Source organism: Alexandromys fortis, unplaced genomic scaffold, assembly GCF_014885135.2.
Source record: "Alexandromys fortis isolate MF-2015 unplaced genomic scaffold, M_Fortis_MF-2015_v1.1 scaffold_52, whole genome shotgun sequence".
Taxonomy (NCBI): domain Eukaryota; kingdom Metazoa; phylum Chordata; class Mammalia; order Rodentia; family Cricetidae; genus Alexandromys; species Alexandromys fortis.
Genome location: NW_026067929.1, coordinates 4,096,872 through 4,112,838, shown reverse-complemented (window position 1 = coordinate 4,112,838; position 15,967 = coordinate 4,096,872). Strand labels below are relative to the sequence as shown.

Below are 15,967 nucleotides of genomic sequence, written 5' to 3'. Positions count from 1 at the left end.
AGAAATGTTCAATTTTCTGTGTTTACAAATATTCATGACATTAATTCTAGCTAATGCGCCTGGGAACCTGTGGGTTGGGGAGTAAGGGGGGTGGTGAGGCCACCAGAGGCTGCGCGCCTGAACTGAAGGGAGATGCCCAGTGGACCCCACTGGCTTGGTTTCTTTGAGCAGGAATATCTAAGCAAACACCCGCATACTGAGGCTCCATCAGCATCAAGAAGGGGAAGTCTAGGAGGGAGCTGCTCTCTAGATGGCTGGGCGAGAAGGCAGCACAGGCTGTAAGGCGCTCCTGGGATCAGCAAAGCCATGCAAACAGTGTCTTACAAGGGGCCACATTCCCCATGAGGGCAAGAGGAAAGTCACTTGAACCACTGTTTCAGCTTTCCTCTGCCTTGCATTCTGGGAGTTCCTGAGGTGGCAATGGTCACATGATTATAGAGTATAGCCAGGGATAAGCTTGTTCTGGGCTTCCACACCTCCCTAACACCTCAAATTCCACAGAAGTCTGAATATTCCCTCATGTGCCTAAGGCCCCAGCTCCCCATTTTGGATTATTGATCTGTTCAGGTTTTCCATCCCAAACCTTCTGTCCTGACACTGGCTCCATTCTGATCCTGTCCATCCTCACTGTTCTCTCTCAGGCTGTTGCCATCTTGCCCCAGACTAGCTGAAAGCAGTGGGGCCCTAATTTCATAAGCAGAATGGATACTTAATGAGTCCAGCTGTCAAGTAAATAGCAGTGATCTGTTTATGTGTGTATTTATTCAGTTTATATAATGACACAGTTATACTTTCTATCCTGTATTTTGATTATTGCCAACTAAGTACTTGGCCGTTGGCATACATTTCTTTGACTCTCACAATGATATTTCAAGTGGGGTATCATTATTGCCATTTTAAATCAGGTAAAATAATGGTGAAATAAATTGAATAAAAGTTCATACAGCCAGTAGATGGAAGTATTGAGCTGTATATACCTACACCTCAGTCCTACATGTATGTGATACACGTAAGGCTACATGCACACATACATGCAGACGTGTGTCTATGGGGGATCTAGCTATGATTTAGCTGAAATCTCAGGAAAAGAGCTGTGGTTGCAAATTATGGATTAAGGAACCGTTAATTAAGCTTTAGTAGAGTTACCTACGTACCGACATGAAACTGGGTGGTCTAAACGTCTAGATGAAATTAAGCTTAATTTTGGAAGATTTTACAGGACTTATGTGTTACTTGTGACAAAGGGAACAAAGACAAAAATAGGGGAGGGGATATCGGAAAGTTATAAAATGGTATGGAAATAGCTTTATAATGACTGAACTTACAAATTAGAGTGATTTGTTGTTCGTCAGATGTAAAGAGTATTTTCACTAATACATTTTCCTAACTGTGAAAAGGCCCCCTGTTGGTAAAACTCTGCCTAACCGCATTTATGCTTTGCAAATCCTGTTTGTTTACTCATTATTGGTATTGATTGAAGTTCTGCCAAAAACAAACTAGTCGAAAAGGAACAGCAAGAATAAAGAAAGGTGCAATGGTACTAGCCACCATTTGTTGTGCTCTTACTAAGTGCCAGTCCCTTTGATCCTAGTCTTGCAGAGTACGTCTTCAGTGCTCTACGTAGTCACGCAGGGTGACAGAACATGTCACAGGCCAATGGTTCAGTCCGGAGCAGTGCTGCAGGCTACAGGGGCTCCATCCCCAGTTATGCCAACTCTGCTTTTAGCAAGCATTTTGCTGAGTGTTATTCTGTTTACAAGGGATTGTTTCCATGGATTTTGATGCTCGTGATAATAATTTCATAAACTTGAAGCATTAGAGTTCTTTCATGCCCTTCCCATCTATTCTCAATGATTCCAGTGCAGCAATCCCCAGACCATGCCGTTTGAGAATACCACATTCCCCTGTGAGTGCTTTGGTGTTCGAGTAGGAAGTATAGATTAGGAGACTTCCTTCAGATGGCCCTCTGGGAGTTTACACGGCCAGACTCGTCTCTGATGCTTGTTGCTCCGTATTCTCGTCACTCCCAGGTGCTCATATCGAGAGTCTCCTCTGGGTACGGTCATCATTCTGTGAGATGGAGCACTATTCTGATGTCCTGACGGCTAGCCCTCTTCATTTTTCTGACATATGTTGCATAATATTCTATAATCTGTAGTTCAATGCTTTTAAAATATGAGAACAGTCAGCTTCCCCATCCACATATTTATAGACAGGCTCAGTTAGAACCATGGTTCTTTCTGTCCCGAATGAGTCAGCAGAAAAGCTTCTATTCACCTGCAGCTCTGATAGTAATGACGTATAGGTGATATCTCAGCTCGTTCTTCCTAATATCCATCACAGAGAAGACAGCAATGCCCAATTTATGGCTTGTTCAATTCCTTCAAGAATGATACGTACTAGTTTGCAGTGAATTGCATTTTAACAAGAGTCAAATACTAGGAGACAGTGTGCATCTTGTAATTCTGTCTGACGACACTGGAGTCCTTTCTTTCAGATCTGTGTCTATAAACACAAAAGATACTTGGCCGCCTATTTGATCAGTATTTTGGTGTGTCCGTAGCATTTGGGAAAGGAAAAGGATGCTAGATGAATTTCAAAAGACCTGCTCTCCAAGAAATGGAGCTTCCTAACGTAGCAGCTGGTCACGCAGTCAGAGACCCATCATCATCCCAAGGTTCACTGTAGGGCAGCAGGCTGTGTTTCCAAATGGACTCAGTTCCCATGCCAGACGACCTGCAGTGCAGGAACCTGGAGAGCAACAGATCCTGCAGGCTCAGCACAGGTTCTGTTTTCTCAAGTAAGGAAGGAAGGTGCGTCTGAGCCTTCCTATGGATGCATCACCGTCGTTCAGGATTGCAAATGCTAGGGGAGGCCTTCTGTGGAGGAGGGAGGCTGTGGGTCGATCTGCTCACCTTTCCTGTGGGAAAACAACATGAGACAGAGTGGACCATGTGCTAGAAGAGTGCCTAATGGCCAGTCGTAGATGTTCCTTTAAACCTGCAGTTCTGGGACTGCGTCCACGCTCCCAGCGATGTTCTCGTTCATGAAGCCCTTCAACAGCTGGCCTCTTCTTCGCACTGTTCCTCTTCCTTTTTCATCCACAATGTTCCTGAGAGATGTTTCCTCCAGCCACTTAACCATCTTTTCTGGTCCATTCTAAATCCTCCTCGCTTGTGCCCAAGTAAATCTAGTTAGCACTGTCAGAGAAGGTTATGGCTCTTCATAAAGAGCACTGACCAGAAATCTAATCATATTGTAGTGTTTGTGTATGTGTGTGTGTGTGTGTTTATACACTATGTGTGCAGTATATGTGCACACATCTACAGAGGCACACAGGTTTGTATTTGAGCATGTGGAGGCCATGGAAATAACATGTTATGTCTTACTCTCGGGCCCTCCACCTTAGTTTTTGAAACAGGGTCTGTTACTGAACCTGCTAATCAACATTTTGTCTATGCAGGCTGGCCAGTGGGCTCCTGGGACCCACATGCCCCTTCTCTCAATGCATACACAGCCACTTCTGGCTGTTTCTTGAGTGCTTAGGATTTGAACTGTGGTCCTGAGGTCTTCTTCCTTGTATAGCAAGCGTTCTTACCCACTGATCTATCTCCTCTGCCCCCAATCCAGTTTTGAAGAACTGAAAGAATAGTACATTTTGTTTTTTTTTCCCAGTGTTTCTTTATCACTGCCTTGTAACTGCCAGTGAGCGTACAGGCTCCAAGGTTTGCCATTCTGATTCTGGGCTTCCTCAGTTCTTTCCCAAGCCCCGATGCTGCTTTGTGGTGTTGGCTGAGTTGTTAAACATTTTAGCGTCCTTCACTATGAAGCAGCATCTTAACACATCAGCCACCTCTGTGGTGTCTGGTCCTTGTGGGTCCAGAGGCACAGAGACAGCTTAGCTTAAGGACTAGTTTTTTAGAGTGCAGCTATTTTTATGAGAAACTTTGTGCTTGTTCTCCTACTCAGCAGTTCTTCTGTACTAGAGAGAGATGCACATGCTTCCCCACATTCCACCCACATTAACGGCAGAAGACGCTATCTCTGAGGGGATTTGATAAATCTTGGTGAATTCTACCTCTCTCTTTCCGGTTGAGTACTCTTAACATTAGCCTAGGCAGAACACCTGCTCTGGTGCTGTCTGCATTTTGTCAAGTTCATTGGTTAATGTTCATTTTATTTTTAATTATGTACAATTGTGTGTGGATATACACATGTGAGTGCATTAGTAATAGAATCCAGAAGAGGGTAATGGGTCCCCTGGACTTCCGCTTAGTTGTGAGCTTCCTGGTGTGGCTCCTGGAGGTCTAACTTGGATCCACTGGAAGAGCAGAGTGCACTTTTAACGACTAGACTGTAGTATCTCCATCCGTATCTCCTCCAGTTCACACGGCGTTTCATGTTGTTATCAATGGTGGTGGTGGTGGTAGTGGTGGCAGCAGCGGCCATCGTGGTAGTGGTAGAGGTGGTGGTAGTCATGGAAGTAGTGACAGAGGTGGTGGTGATTCTTGTTGTCAAGGTGATGGCGGCGGCGGTGGGCGATTTTGCTTGTTTTGGGTATAGCTCTCAGGTTCTATTCTGGCCATTTGAACCTGGGTACAGGATACACTCTGAAATGAATTAAAAGCCTTTTCTGTGAGCCTCTGCATACAGGTGACTCTGGAAACACTTACTATAGCTTTGTCATTGGTCCCTGTCTTCCATTTGGGTGTCTGTGTCTGCAATAATTCTCTACTCGCGATTTCTAGTTACCATCATGTAAAAATCCCTCACTGTTTTATCTGTGCCGTGTGTAGACGCTTGACTTCATGAGTGTCTCTCCAGGATCCTGACGTGTGCACTAACTGTGCACACATCTCTCATGCACTTCGTGTGCTTCAGTGCAGTTCAGTTTGTTTATTTCTCGTGTATCTCTTTCAGGTTAAAAAGCAGCAGTGACTTAGAAAACAAATCCATGGTGGCATAGAAATTAAAATCATTTCTTGTCAAGATTTTCTGTGCATCCTTTGTTTACAGAATTAGCATAAGAGCACTAGAAAGAGCTAAAGAGAAAAGCAGAATAGATATGTCGTTGTATTTATTTATTTTAAAAATGTAGTCATATTAAGACTTTTTTGATGAAAGAAAGAGATGATTGGAAATTGGTGACAGTTTTGATGGACATGCTAAAAGTAAGGTCAGCATTGATGTTATGTCCTGACTGTCCCAGCTCCTACATGAGCTGCTTTGTGTCCTATTAACAACACGGGCTTATCTTGCTGGCAGGGCTGTTCTCAGCCATCCTGTCAATAGAAGGCAAACTGAAGCAATCGATCAGACATCGTCAAGCACACGGCCAGGTGAATTGCCCCACCACAAAGCAACTGTCCAGGAAAGGGAATCCTCGTATATATAGCTTCTGTGTCTTTCTAGTAACTCTGAACATCAAAGGTTATTGCCATAGTTATTTTAATTAAACCATAAAATTCTGATGTCTACTCGATGGATTAAGCTGCCTTGAAACTAAATGAAGGAATGACAGGTGGAACTGGTTGCTGGAGTTTTTCAAGAAAAGAACTAGGGCGTGTAAGTGTGTGAAAACCTTAACAGCTCTGTCATTAGGCTCAGCTTCAGATTAAGACAATGATACTTTAAACACTTTGCATTGAATTCTTATCCCCCAGTTCCCAATAAGCTTGACAGTTAAATAAAGGCTTCACCTTCGTTTTAGCATTTCCTATATTTCAGCTGATTGTGAGACCATAGCGCTCCCAGACTCTGTTTCAACACTCATTTCCTCTCTGTCGATTCCCTTGGTGACCTAGAAATCAGAAAACAAGGCTTGATTGTCACAGTTGCAGGGTCACCATAGTAACAGTGGATGCGAAAGCTAATTCAGGGTATCAACCTTGCAGTATGAGTTTTTGATTCAGTTTTTTGCCATTAACGGTATCATTTTTAGGACCTTGGTGAAAGCATATCAATTATGTCCAGTAGCATGCAAGTGTGCATGAGTTTCCTTGTTACACCCTATTAGAGCCCACTGTTCCCCAATGCATTCAGTCCTTCCTCTTTCTGAAGAGAGCTTCCTCTTTCTGAAGCTTAGCATTATCAAACACTAGAACACTTACCGATCTGTGAGCCTATGTTCTCACTTACTTTGTTTCGTTTTTCAAAGGTTTTGTGTCGTTTGAGATCATCATACAACTGGACCATTCCCCTCTTCCCTTTCCTTCCAGTAAACTCTCCCGTTTGCCCCTCCTTGCTCTCTTTCAAGTCCATGGCCTCTTTTGTCATTAGTGTTGCTGCCTGCGTCTGTGTATGGTACATACATATATTCCCAAATGCGTGAGCTTTTCATGGTACTGTTGCCTTGTGGACTTGAGTGTAGATTTAGCAGGGTGATTGAGGATAGGGTCACACTGTTGATCTTTTATTAGGACGCAACCATACACAACCATGCACAACCATACACAACCATACACAACCATACACAACCATGCATTTCCTTGTAGCATTTATCAGTGACCTGCTTGCGGAATCTCTCATTTTCCTCTTATTTCTTGTAAGGATTAGTTTTTGTCAAACAGAACCATCTTTCCTTTGAAGAGAACATTATCAGACAAGACTTTTCAAGAAAGGAAAGATGTCTGATGTTAATGTTTTCTTCTCTCCTCTCATTTCCAGAACCAAACTTTGTGTCTTCCTATGACATTGGCAACTTCACCTACTTCTTCTTCCGAGAAAATGCCGTGGAGCATGACTGTGGGAAGACCGTGTTCTCCAGGGCTGCCCGGGTCTGCAAGAACGATATCGGAGGGCGATTCCTCCTGGAGGACACCTGGACCACTTTCATGAAGGCTCGCCTCAACTGCTCCCGGCCCGGGGAGGTGCCGTTCTACTACAATGAGCTGCAGGGCACCTTCTTCCTGCCAGAGCTGGACCTGATCTATGGCATCTTCACTACCAACGTGTACGTAGCTGTGGTTGAAGTGCTCTCTCTCGCTCTCTCTCTCTCTCTCTCTCTCTCTCTCTCTCTCTCTCTTCTCTTCTCTCCTCTTCCTCTTTTCCTGAATGAGCCTTTTGTTCTTTGACCTCTGAGAGTTTAAAGTTGCCTTAGAGAAAGTTTTTCTTATTTTCCCGGGCTAAGAGCCAAAGAACGACAAAAAGAGTCTTTTCAGTATGAATTAAATGCTAGGTAAAGATACATGCTTTGTGGGACTTGCTTCAGGAAAGTTAATTCAAAATATTTTTTTACTTGTCCTCAGGAAAAAGTAGTATCAAATTATTGTATTATGAATTGCTCCTTCCTCATTGTGTGTTCTAAACACCTTGTGAAGTGCAGGTACATATCAGATAAGATTTATGTTTTTTTATAATAGGAAAATCATGCATTTTTGCATAATAAAAACAGCATTGTCTGAGTAGTCTGAGCTTTGCAGTCACGTCATTCTTCCTGGGCCTCTGCATTGCTTAAATGCAGCTGCGATTTTCCCCTCAGCACCTTTTGTTTCTCTTGGAAAGATGCTCCTAATGGCAACAACAGACATTTGATTTCGAAAAGCTTAGAAAATTTCCAGAGCTCTCATTCAGTCGGTCTTTCCTAGGTGGAGTGTCTCATGCCCCGGCATCGACTTTCCCCTCCTTAGCTGTTCTGCTGTGAGAAGACCTCACAAGACCATGTCTTGCCTGCCAGGGAACTGGGGACCATGGGGAACTCTGGGACGTGCTCCTCTATCAGCTGTGAGGTGCAGTTGAGGTTTCAGCTTGGAGCTCCAGCCTGGAGAACCAGCAATTGAGACAAAGGTCAAGCAATCCTTCCCAAAGGAAAGGATTCAAAGTAGATGCGCAGAAAGATTCCTCATAAGGGAGAAGTTGACCCATTTCTCTGACGTTACTACCGGTTTGCTGTTGATGACCAACTTGCATCCTGGGAAATCTTATTTCTGTCCAAGCTAGACAATGGGCGATGTTTTCTCCACTGTCTCTGTATTTTTCCTTTAACATTTATGTGTGTGTGTGTATGTGTGTGTGTATGTATATATGTGTGTGTCTGTGAAAAGTGTGTATATGGGCATGCGTATATATTCATAATGTGTGGGTACACGTGTGTTACAGCGTATGTGCATGAGGCTGGGTCCAAAGTTGATGTTGGATATCTTCTTCCATTGCTCTCCTCTATTGGTTGCTGCAGGGTCTCACACTGAACTTAGAACTCGCTAATCCTGGGCATTCCAGCTAGCCAGTCTGTCCTAATGATCCCAGTCTCTGCCTTCCAAGTGCTGGAATTAGAGGTGGCCACCATGGCTGCCTAGCTTTCCATGGGCTCCAGGGTTCTAGTCTCCAGGCCTCACACTTGGGCAGCAAGTGCTTTATACCAAACCATCTCTCTAGTGTCTTTTGTGCCTCCATCACTTTGTATTAGAAACCTGCCTACAAATGGCATTCCTGAAGAGTCCCTTATACCACAGCCTTCTGCTTCCTCTTTGTCTGCTCTCACCACCGCTGGTGAGTGTTCATGCTCACTGGATTTAAACCTGCACTGCACGGTCTTCATTCAGAATGAAGTTAGGAAACTGTGTAGTATAGATGGCTTGCTATCACCCCCTTCACGGTGGCCATGCCTGTTGGAGATCTGCTTTGCAACCCCAGAGGTTGTTTTCACTACTTGAAGATTTTCTTTTTCATAAAAAAATCAATTTATGGGTTCTAAAGTTGATTTGCTTCCCAAAACCTTGTTTAAGGGCTGGTGCTGGCTGCACAAGATGAATGTCCGGGTCCTCCGCTGACATCAATCTCACACACAATGGGAGCTTGGCTTGTTTAGCTGTCCATTCGATGGCTCTGGGCCAGAAACAACAGCAGCTCCCATTTCCAAAGTTCTGTAAGTCCTGTGTTTGAGCCACTCCAAGGGGAGTCTGTTTAGAAAGACGGGAAAGTGCCTCAACTGCACTCCAAGATGGCAAGTGTTCTCTATGTGAGAAGCCACCCAGCATCAGCTTCTCTCCAGACAGACAGGAACTCGGGAGACTTTCAAGTTCTACTCTCCTCAAGCCAATGAGGAGGAGAAGAGCCGCAGAATGAATAAATCTACACTAAGCACCCACTTCTTTTTCATCTCCTGCAGTGGAAGCATCTGGGCTCCACATGGGGCTCTTCTCAGTGCTGGACTCCCAGGAAAACATTCGTCTTGTATGAGCTGTTCCTTAGGACCATATGCTTCTCACAGAACTCTCTCAAAGAGCAGAAATCCAGAGCTTTGCTGAAAAGCAGCCAGGATGCTGCTCCCCACCCATGGCCGGGTGTCAGGACCTCACTGAGCAAGCTTCCTTTTTGTACATGGACATGTATTTTACCCTGAAGATTCCAAGCCTGTGCTGGTATTAGGGAAGTCTGTAGGGTGGTTTTCTTCCCCGCTTCATTATTTGCCAGTTAAGCAAGCACAAGCTGGATGTGAGGTTCTGGAGGTCCTGTGATTTTTCTCTATGATGTAAGGAGAACACTGACTTAATTCTGACAAGATATTGGCTCAGAGCATTAATACGGAAAATACGTTCACACCCCTCATTTAGTCTACCTTTCCCTTTGAGACCCGTAGCTTAGCTTGGAATGCAGATTTGAGAAAGAAGCATTTGCCATCCCCGTGTTAGTCAAAGGGCGCTGACCTTCCAGAGCCTTCTGCCCACAGCTCTCTTGTAGAACCTGAATTCTAAATTAAGGCTTCAAAATTTTATGTCAGTGCTCTTTAAATTTTTTCCTTACTGACCTTTTAGATTTACAATCCCTTCTTAATAATGAATAAGATGAATCTGACAGTCATTCCTTGCAAAACACATTCGGTTTATTATTTTTTAAAGAATGACAAACACAGATATCTGTAGATTTGATAGGAAGAAAAGTTTGATCAGCTACCACCTAAGTAACAGGATAAATATGTGGAAGAGGAAGCCATGCAAGGAGAATGGCTGTCTTCGCCCACTGGAAGACAACCCCCCCCCACACACACACACAGTGGAATTTAAAATTCGGGAAGCTTTTCAAAATCCCTTGTTGCTCCTGTTGTAGTTGAGTGAATTTGGTCCGCAGCCGGCAGGGTCATATCTGTCACTTCCCCTCATTTGATTCTCTGAATGTTTGCTTCCAGGTAAAGAAAGTACAAGGCAGACCCAGGCATCACCCTGGCTCCGTCTTCTTGAACTTGAAAAGTCTTGAACTTGAAACAGCTACTGGTGGGCTCTGACCAGCCTGTTCCTTCTCCTTTCTCTTCTCCAGGAACAGCATCGCTGCCTCTGCTGTGTGTGTCTTCAACCTGAGCGCCATCTCGCAGGCCTTCAATGGACCTTTCAAGTACCAGGAGAACTCTCGCTCAGCCTGGCTGCCTTATCCCAACCCCAACCCCAATTTTCAGGTAATCTCAGGGGAGAGGGCATCATGAGTATCCTCCAGTAAGGGAGCAGAAACCCAACATAGCCTAGCGAACCCGAGCAATTAAACCTTGGCTGCATGCACCGTGCAGCTGCAGTCTTTTGGCCCCTAGGGTACAGCACCTCCCTCCCTAGGCTTAGCTAATGTCAATAGAACACAGCCTTTTGTGGGCTATGGCGCCTAGACAAGGAAAGGGGGCCTTTTGTGAGCTGTGATGACTGATGGTTAACTGAAAAAGGCCAATCTTCTGCAATGGGCTAGGAATCCAGGCTTCAATTACTGTTAATGATTATGTACTGTGTCCCCCAAATCTCTGGTCTCTAATGAATGATGTCCCAAAGAATAGGGCCCAGGGCATGGAGCAATGGGTCTTGACAAACATAATTAGAGCTCTAATTGGCAAGTATGGTGAGGCTTCCTGTTGGGAAGGGTGGATTGTGGCTGTGGCTGCTGAGAAAAGAAGCCTGGCTAGTGTTGATTCATCTTCAGTCACCCAATTAGAATGGTCAAGCTGTGATGTCCTCTGTCAATCATCCGACCTTCTATGTGCAGAAAAAGCAGAGACCAGGGGATGATGGCTATTTATTTTGTTTGGCCTGACAGCAAATCTATTCATCTGCTTGGGAAGCTGTAACAAAATGCCACAGTTTAGATGGGAGAGAGCGAGAGAGACAGAGAAAGAGAGAGAGAGAGAGAGAGAGAGAGAGAGAGAGAGAGAGAGAGAGAGAGAGAGAGAGATTTTATTTCATCATAGTACCCTACACTTTCAATATCAATATGACAACAGGATAGTTTTCTGGTGAGGTATTGAAGATGATCAGCTTTTCCTTGGGTCCTCCCTTAGAAGACAGAAACATCGCTGGTATTTCTTCCTCCATCCCACTGGGCAGTGCGTGACTCCCACTGAACGCTTCCTAGAGATCCTGTCTTCAGCTACTACCATGCTGAGAGATAGAGTCTTCATACAAATTTGGATACAGCACACACAGGAACAGCCTTCCCTGTAGGCCTGTCACTGTCAACTCAGGCAAAATATTTGCCATCACCAAGTTCCTGATACTATGCCTAATGTGTCAGGTGTGTAACTTTACATGCGGCATGAGTGCCACATGTGTGATACTGCTCTATGTCCAGAGTCTCGAGTAAAATAGCCATGGCTACATCATCTGGTAGGAGATCAAGCCCAGCTCCTGCCCTTACCAAGAGAGGCAAAATCCCAGTCCCATCCAACTAAGGGCTTGTTAGCCACAGTCATTGATCAGTAACAGAACTGAGTCCTCCCCACCACGGAGTCCTCTCCACCACCGAGTCCTGCCAACCACCAAGTCCTTCCAATTCTGGTTGGTTTGTCATCCCAAATTATAGAACCAGGGACTTCCAAGAAAGCAGGCTTAAGAAAAAGTTTGGATTTTTACACTTAAGTTTTGGGTAAACATCAGTCAATTATAATTGAGCTATTTTTTTAATTTGTTTAATATTGTTTAAGATTTTTGACATTATGGGATTAAGAATAACTGCTTTGCATGTTGTATTTGGATTTTACTGCTTTCCTTGGACAAAATCAAAGTGTCATCAAAGTGTTAGCATCTTCTAATGACTTCCTTGATAGAAAGGAGAAGGAGGGATGCAAATAAAATTAAAAGTACTGGTCCATATTCTTGATTACTGCCCAAAGCATTCGATTGAAAGGGCCCATGGGCACCATCTGTCTGGAGTCTTCTGTGTCCTACATGTTGAGTAATTGTATATTTTAACTGTTCTTTTTTCTTTTTGATATAAGAAGAAAATATATTATTCCCTTTTAAAAAGTGTTTAAGCCTGAGGTTAGAAAAAAAGACACTTATATTTATAGAGTTTGCCATTGCATTATTCCTTGGACTGCAGCTCTTCCAAATGAACTGAAGGACTCAGCAGCTTCAACCTCCTTTACACACCTAAGGCAATGTGTAGTTTAGCCCAGGCATCTAGATATATCCATAGCACATAGCTAGTAAGTGCCCTCATGTCCTGCTTTTACAATACCAGTATCACATCAGCAAGTTTGCTTTCATCTGTTAGTAGAATTAGATCCATACAGAATTGTGGAGGGGGCATGTGCAGAGGTGGTACACATGCCAGGCAAGGAGCTGACTCAACTGACGTCATCCTCTGAGCCTAGATTTGAAACTTTTAGGAAACTAAAGTTGTAGATTATGATAGTGGTGGATATATATATATATATATATATGTGTGTGTGTGTGTGTGTGTGTGCATCCGTGTGTTTGTATGTGTGTGTGTGTCCATCTCTCACTACAGACTGGTTTCTATTTATAGATTGTGTTTAGTAGTCTCATTGTCATAGGAGCCTGACTGACGTTCTAGCTCTCATCTAGACTGTCAGAGAGTGTGAACTCTTTTTGTAGCAAAGATCCCTCCAGTAGACATATATAAGTGTTGCAACATTGACAATAACCAATGGTGATATTTATATTTATTATTGTTAACATTATTGTTGTTGTTATTTTGGTTTTCTTTTTGACAGTTAGAATTTATGTAGCAAATATACAATAGGAAAGAAAACGATTAACTGGAGTTACTGGTTCAGGAAAAATGATCTACGAAGAGAAATACATCACACTCTGAAAACTCAATTAAAACCCACAAAACAACAGAAACTACTTCGCCACCCTTAATCAGCCCCATTCCCAACACCCTCGGTGGTAATTGTCTGCCCTGGTAGAGGGAGGAGATCTTGACCCCCATAAGATCATCAGCCACTTAAAACACTGTCACGCAGAGCTTCAGAACCTTTCTCAAGTTTTATTACCAACAATCAGAATCGATGCAGTCAACATGAAAAAAAGGGAGTGCAGGAGCAGTCAGAAGAGAAGACGGCTTGGGAAAGGCAGGCTGGGGTTTAGCTTCATCCTGAGAGGCCCTGAACACACACTTCTCTTGGCAGCGAGGTGTGAAGAGCAGGGGAGCCGGTGGGCAGAGACACCTTGTCGAGGATGAAGTTAGCCCATTTGAAGCTTGACCATCAAGCACGAGTGTGCTGGAACGAGGATAGATGAGCTGTGCCTGAGACAGACAGATACCACACAAGCATTTATTATCTTCCAGAATTAATGTAATGTAATAGAATTACTTGACAAATATTGGATACAGCTATGCTTTTTCCACTCTTGTGGTTTCTTCTTGTGTGGGGTCCCCAGGGTAGCACAGTACCTGACGGTATCTATGGGAGACCAGTGTATATATAAGGTTCAGCTAGAGAATTTGTAGCCCTTGGAGAGGCTTGGTGAGCAAGAAATATATCCAGTAAATTTGAATAGTTTTCAAAATATTGGATATTGAGATATCCATTATAGGATAGCAAGAAAAAAGAAAGGTAGAAAACACTTCAAATACAGTTCTTGATAATACAGGCAGACAACATGCAGAAAACACGGCCTCCAGGAAGGAATCTGCTCTATCCTAGTACTCTAACAGCCCCGGGTCTGCGTTATAGCAGTTCCCCCAGGGCAGTAGGAGGCCACCGCCTTCAAAGTATACCTCCAGGTTTTCAGCACGTTTGAAGATAGCAAGTGAATATAAACAGTAGCTTTCTGCAATTGAAGCCGGCGGGTAGGCCATTGCTGCCACCACCCTCCAGTATTGCCTTTGATGTCAGTACAATGACCACCACACAACAATGACCTTTAGAGCTAGCATTCACTTGGAAAGGTTTCAAATCACATCCAGTTGGTGATCTTTCTTACTTTTCAAAACTGTTCCTAGGGGCGTGGAGAAGTGGCTCAGCTGTTAAGAGCACACACAGCCTTTCCAGGGGACACAAGTTCAATTCCCAGAACCTATATCAAGAAGTGCACCCATTTGTATCTCCAGCTCCAGAGAGATCTGGTTATCTCTGGCCTCTCTGGGCACCTACTTTCTCTCTCTCTCTCTCTGTCTCTCTCTCTGTCTCTCTGTCTCTCTCTCTCTCTCTCTCTCTCACACACACACACACACAAGCACGGGGGGGTGAGGGAGGGAGAAAGAGAAATTAAAGGTAATAGTTAAAATCTTAAAAAAAAAACCCTCACATTCCTGATAGATGATGTGTCCATGCTTAGAGTGTTATTATTAAATACTGTTTATATAAAGATCCATTGGTATAGTCTTCGCAGACCCCAAACAACTGTATGTAGAATTACTTGTTCATTTATCTGTCCCATTATTCATCCACTTATTTCCCCTTGGACACCAAAGCTCCACGGACCATGAACATCCTGCCTGCCTTTAGACAAATGCATTTACAATCTGGTGGGCAGCTTCTGCGCTCTCCAGAATGTTGTCTTCTTCCTGGCATTTACAGGGACTTACTTTATAAATGCTTTCCTCCCGTTGCTTTAGTTTGTACGTCAGCCAGGAGCCAGGAGCAGAGCTTGTGTGTCCCAACCACTTAGCATTTAAGGAGACAAGCTGAGAGGCCAGGCCTCGCTCGGGGCCACAGGTCATCTGGCACGGGCCCTCCTTTACCCTGAACACACCCTTTACACGGCGCCCGGGTGCTCCTAACAGGAACGCAGCATTGAATTAGTCACCGGGCTAGTTGTGTGGAGGGCATTTAATGCTGGGTTTCCGCAGCTCCGCAATCCACCTATCATTTTATGGCATATAGGGTATTTTATCAAATGCTACAAAAATATAATTTAATTTCAAAAAAGCAATTTCCATCTTATACTCTGAACCTCTAACCTGTTTAAAAAAAAAAAAAACAAGTATTGGGAATGACGTGTTATAAATGGTAGTTTCGGGCCATGTGAACCCCAGCAACCCTGCTTGTGTGGAATCCTGCCGAGGAGTCTCACATCCTCCTGTACTAGGCCGTGAAGTTTACAAAGGAACCGAGAAGGGCCGTAGCAGTTTTCTGATCCTGAGCTGGATGCTGAGAATGCCCTGCTGTCTTTCCCACCTGTCCATCACCTTGTCCTTGCCCCCTACCGTTGTTTGTAAGAACCATCAGCCTCCTTCCAGCCCACTCTGAGATTGATTCCCGACCATTTCTACCCTGCCTTTCCCGTGTGTCTAGCAGATCATCTTCATGATATTTCCACTTCCTGAAGACTCTTCCTTCTTTCCTGTTCCTCCATTTTCCCTCATCTCCCCCTTGCTCACCCTTCTTTCCTCGCTGCTTTTATCTTTTCCCATTACCGATTTGCCGCCGTGTGTTGCGAATCCTCAGGCTCTAACCTATTCCTGTAAGCTCTCCTCCAGCAAGAAACACTAATACATTTAGTCTTGTGGCACTATTTGTGGGACCCGTGTGACTGATATTGTCTACAGAGTAAGATGAATAGCAGAGGATTGCCATGGAATTCAGGGTTACTTACGAGCCCACTGTGATAGCGGGAAAAGACATACATCTGTATGTGCTCTCTGGCTTCATATCCCACGTCATTTCCCTTCATCCATCAGATATGATCATATTGCAATTCGACAGACAGCTTCCAAGAGGTTCAGCAGACCACGAGGGGATTCTCTGCCTCTGCTGTTCAAATTAGTGAACAACAGTGCCCACTCTATCTTAAAGTGTCTCATA

At 44.1% G+C, this 15,967-nt stretch overlaps 1 protein-coding gene across 3 annotated transcripts in view; it reads left to right on the top strand.

The window, feature by feature from the left end:
• The window catches only part of Sema5a (semaphorin 5A), a 420,186-nt gene that overhangs the window by 296,273 nt on the left and 107,946 nt on the right, over positions 1–15,967 (top strand). For all 3 annotated transcript variants that reach the window (XM_050144767.1, XM_050144769.1, XM_050144768.1), the window contains 2 exons: positions 6,667–6,952; positions 10,252–10,387. In XM_050144767.1, the coding sequence (XP_050000724.1) occupies positions 6,667–6,952; positions 10,252–10,387 (422 nt within the window). The remainder of the gene's footprint in view (positions 1–6,666; positions 6,953–10,251; positions 10,388–15,967) is intronic.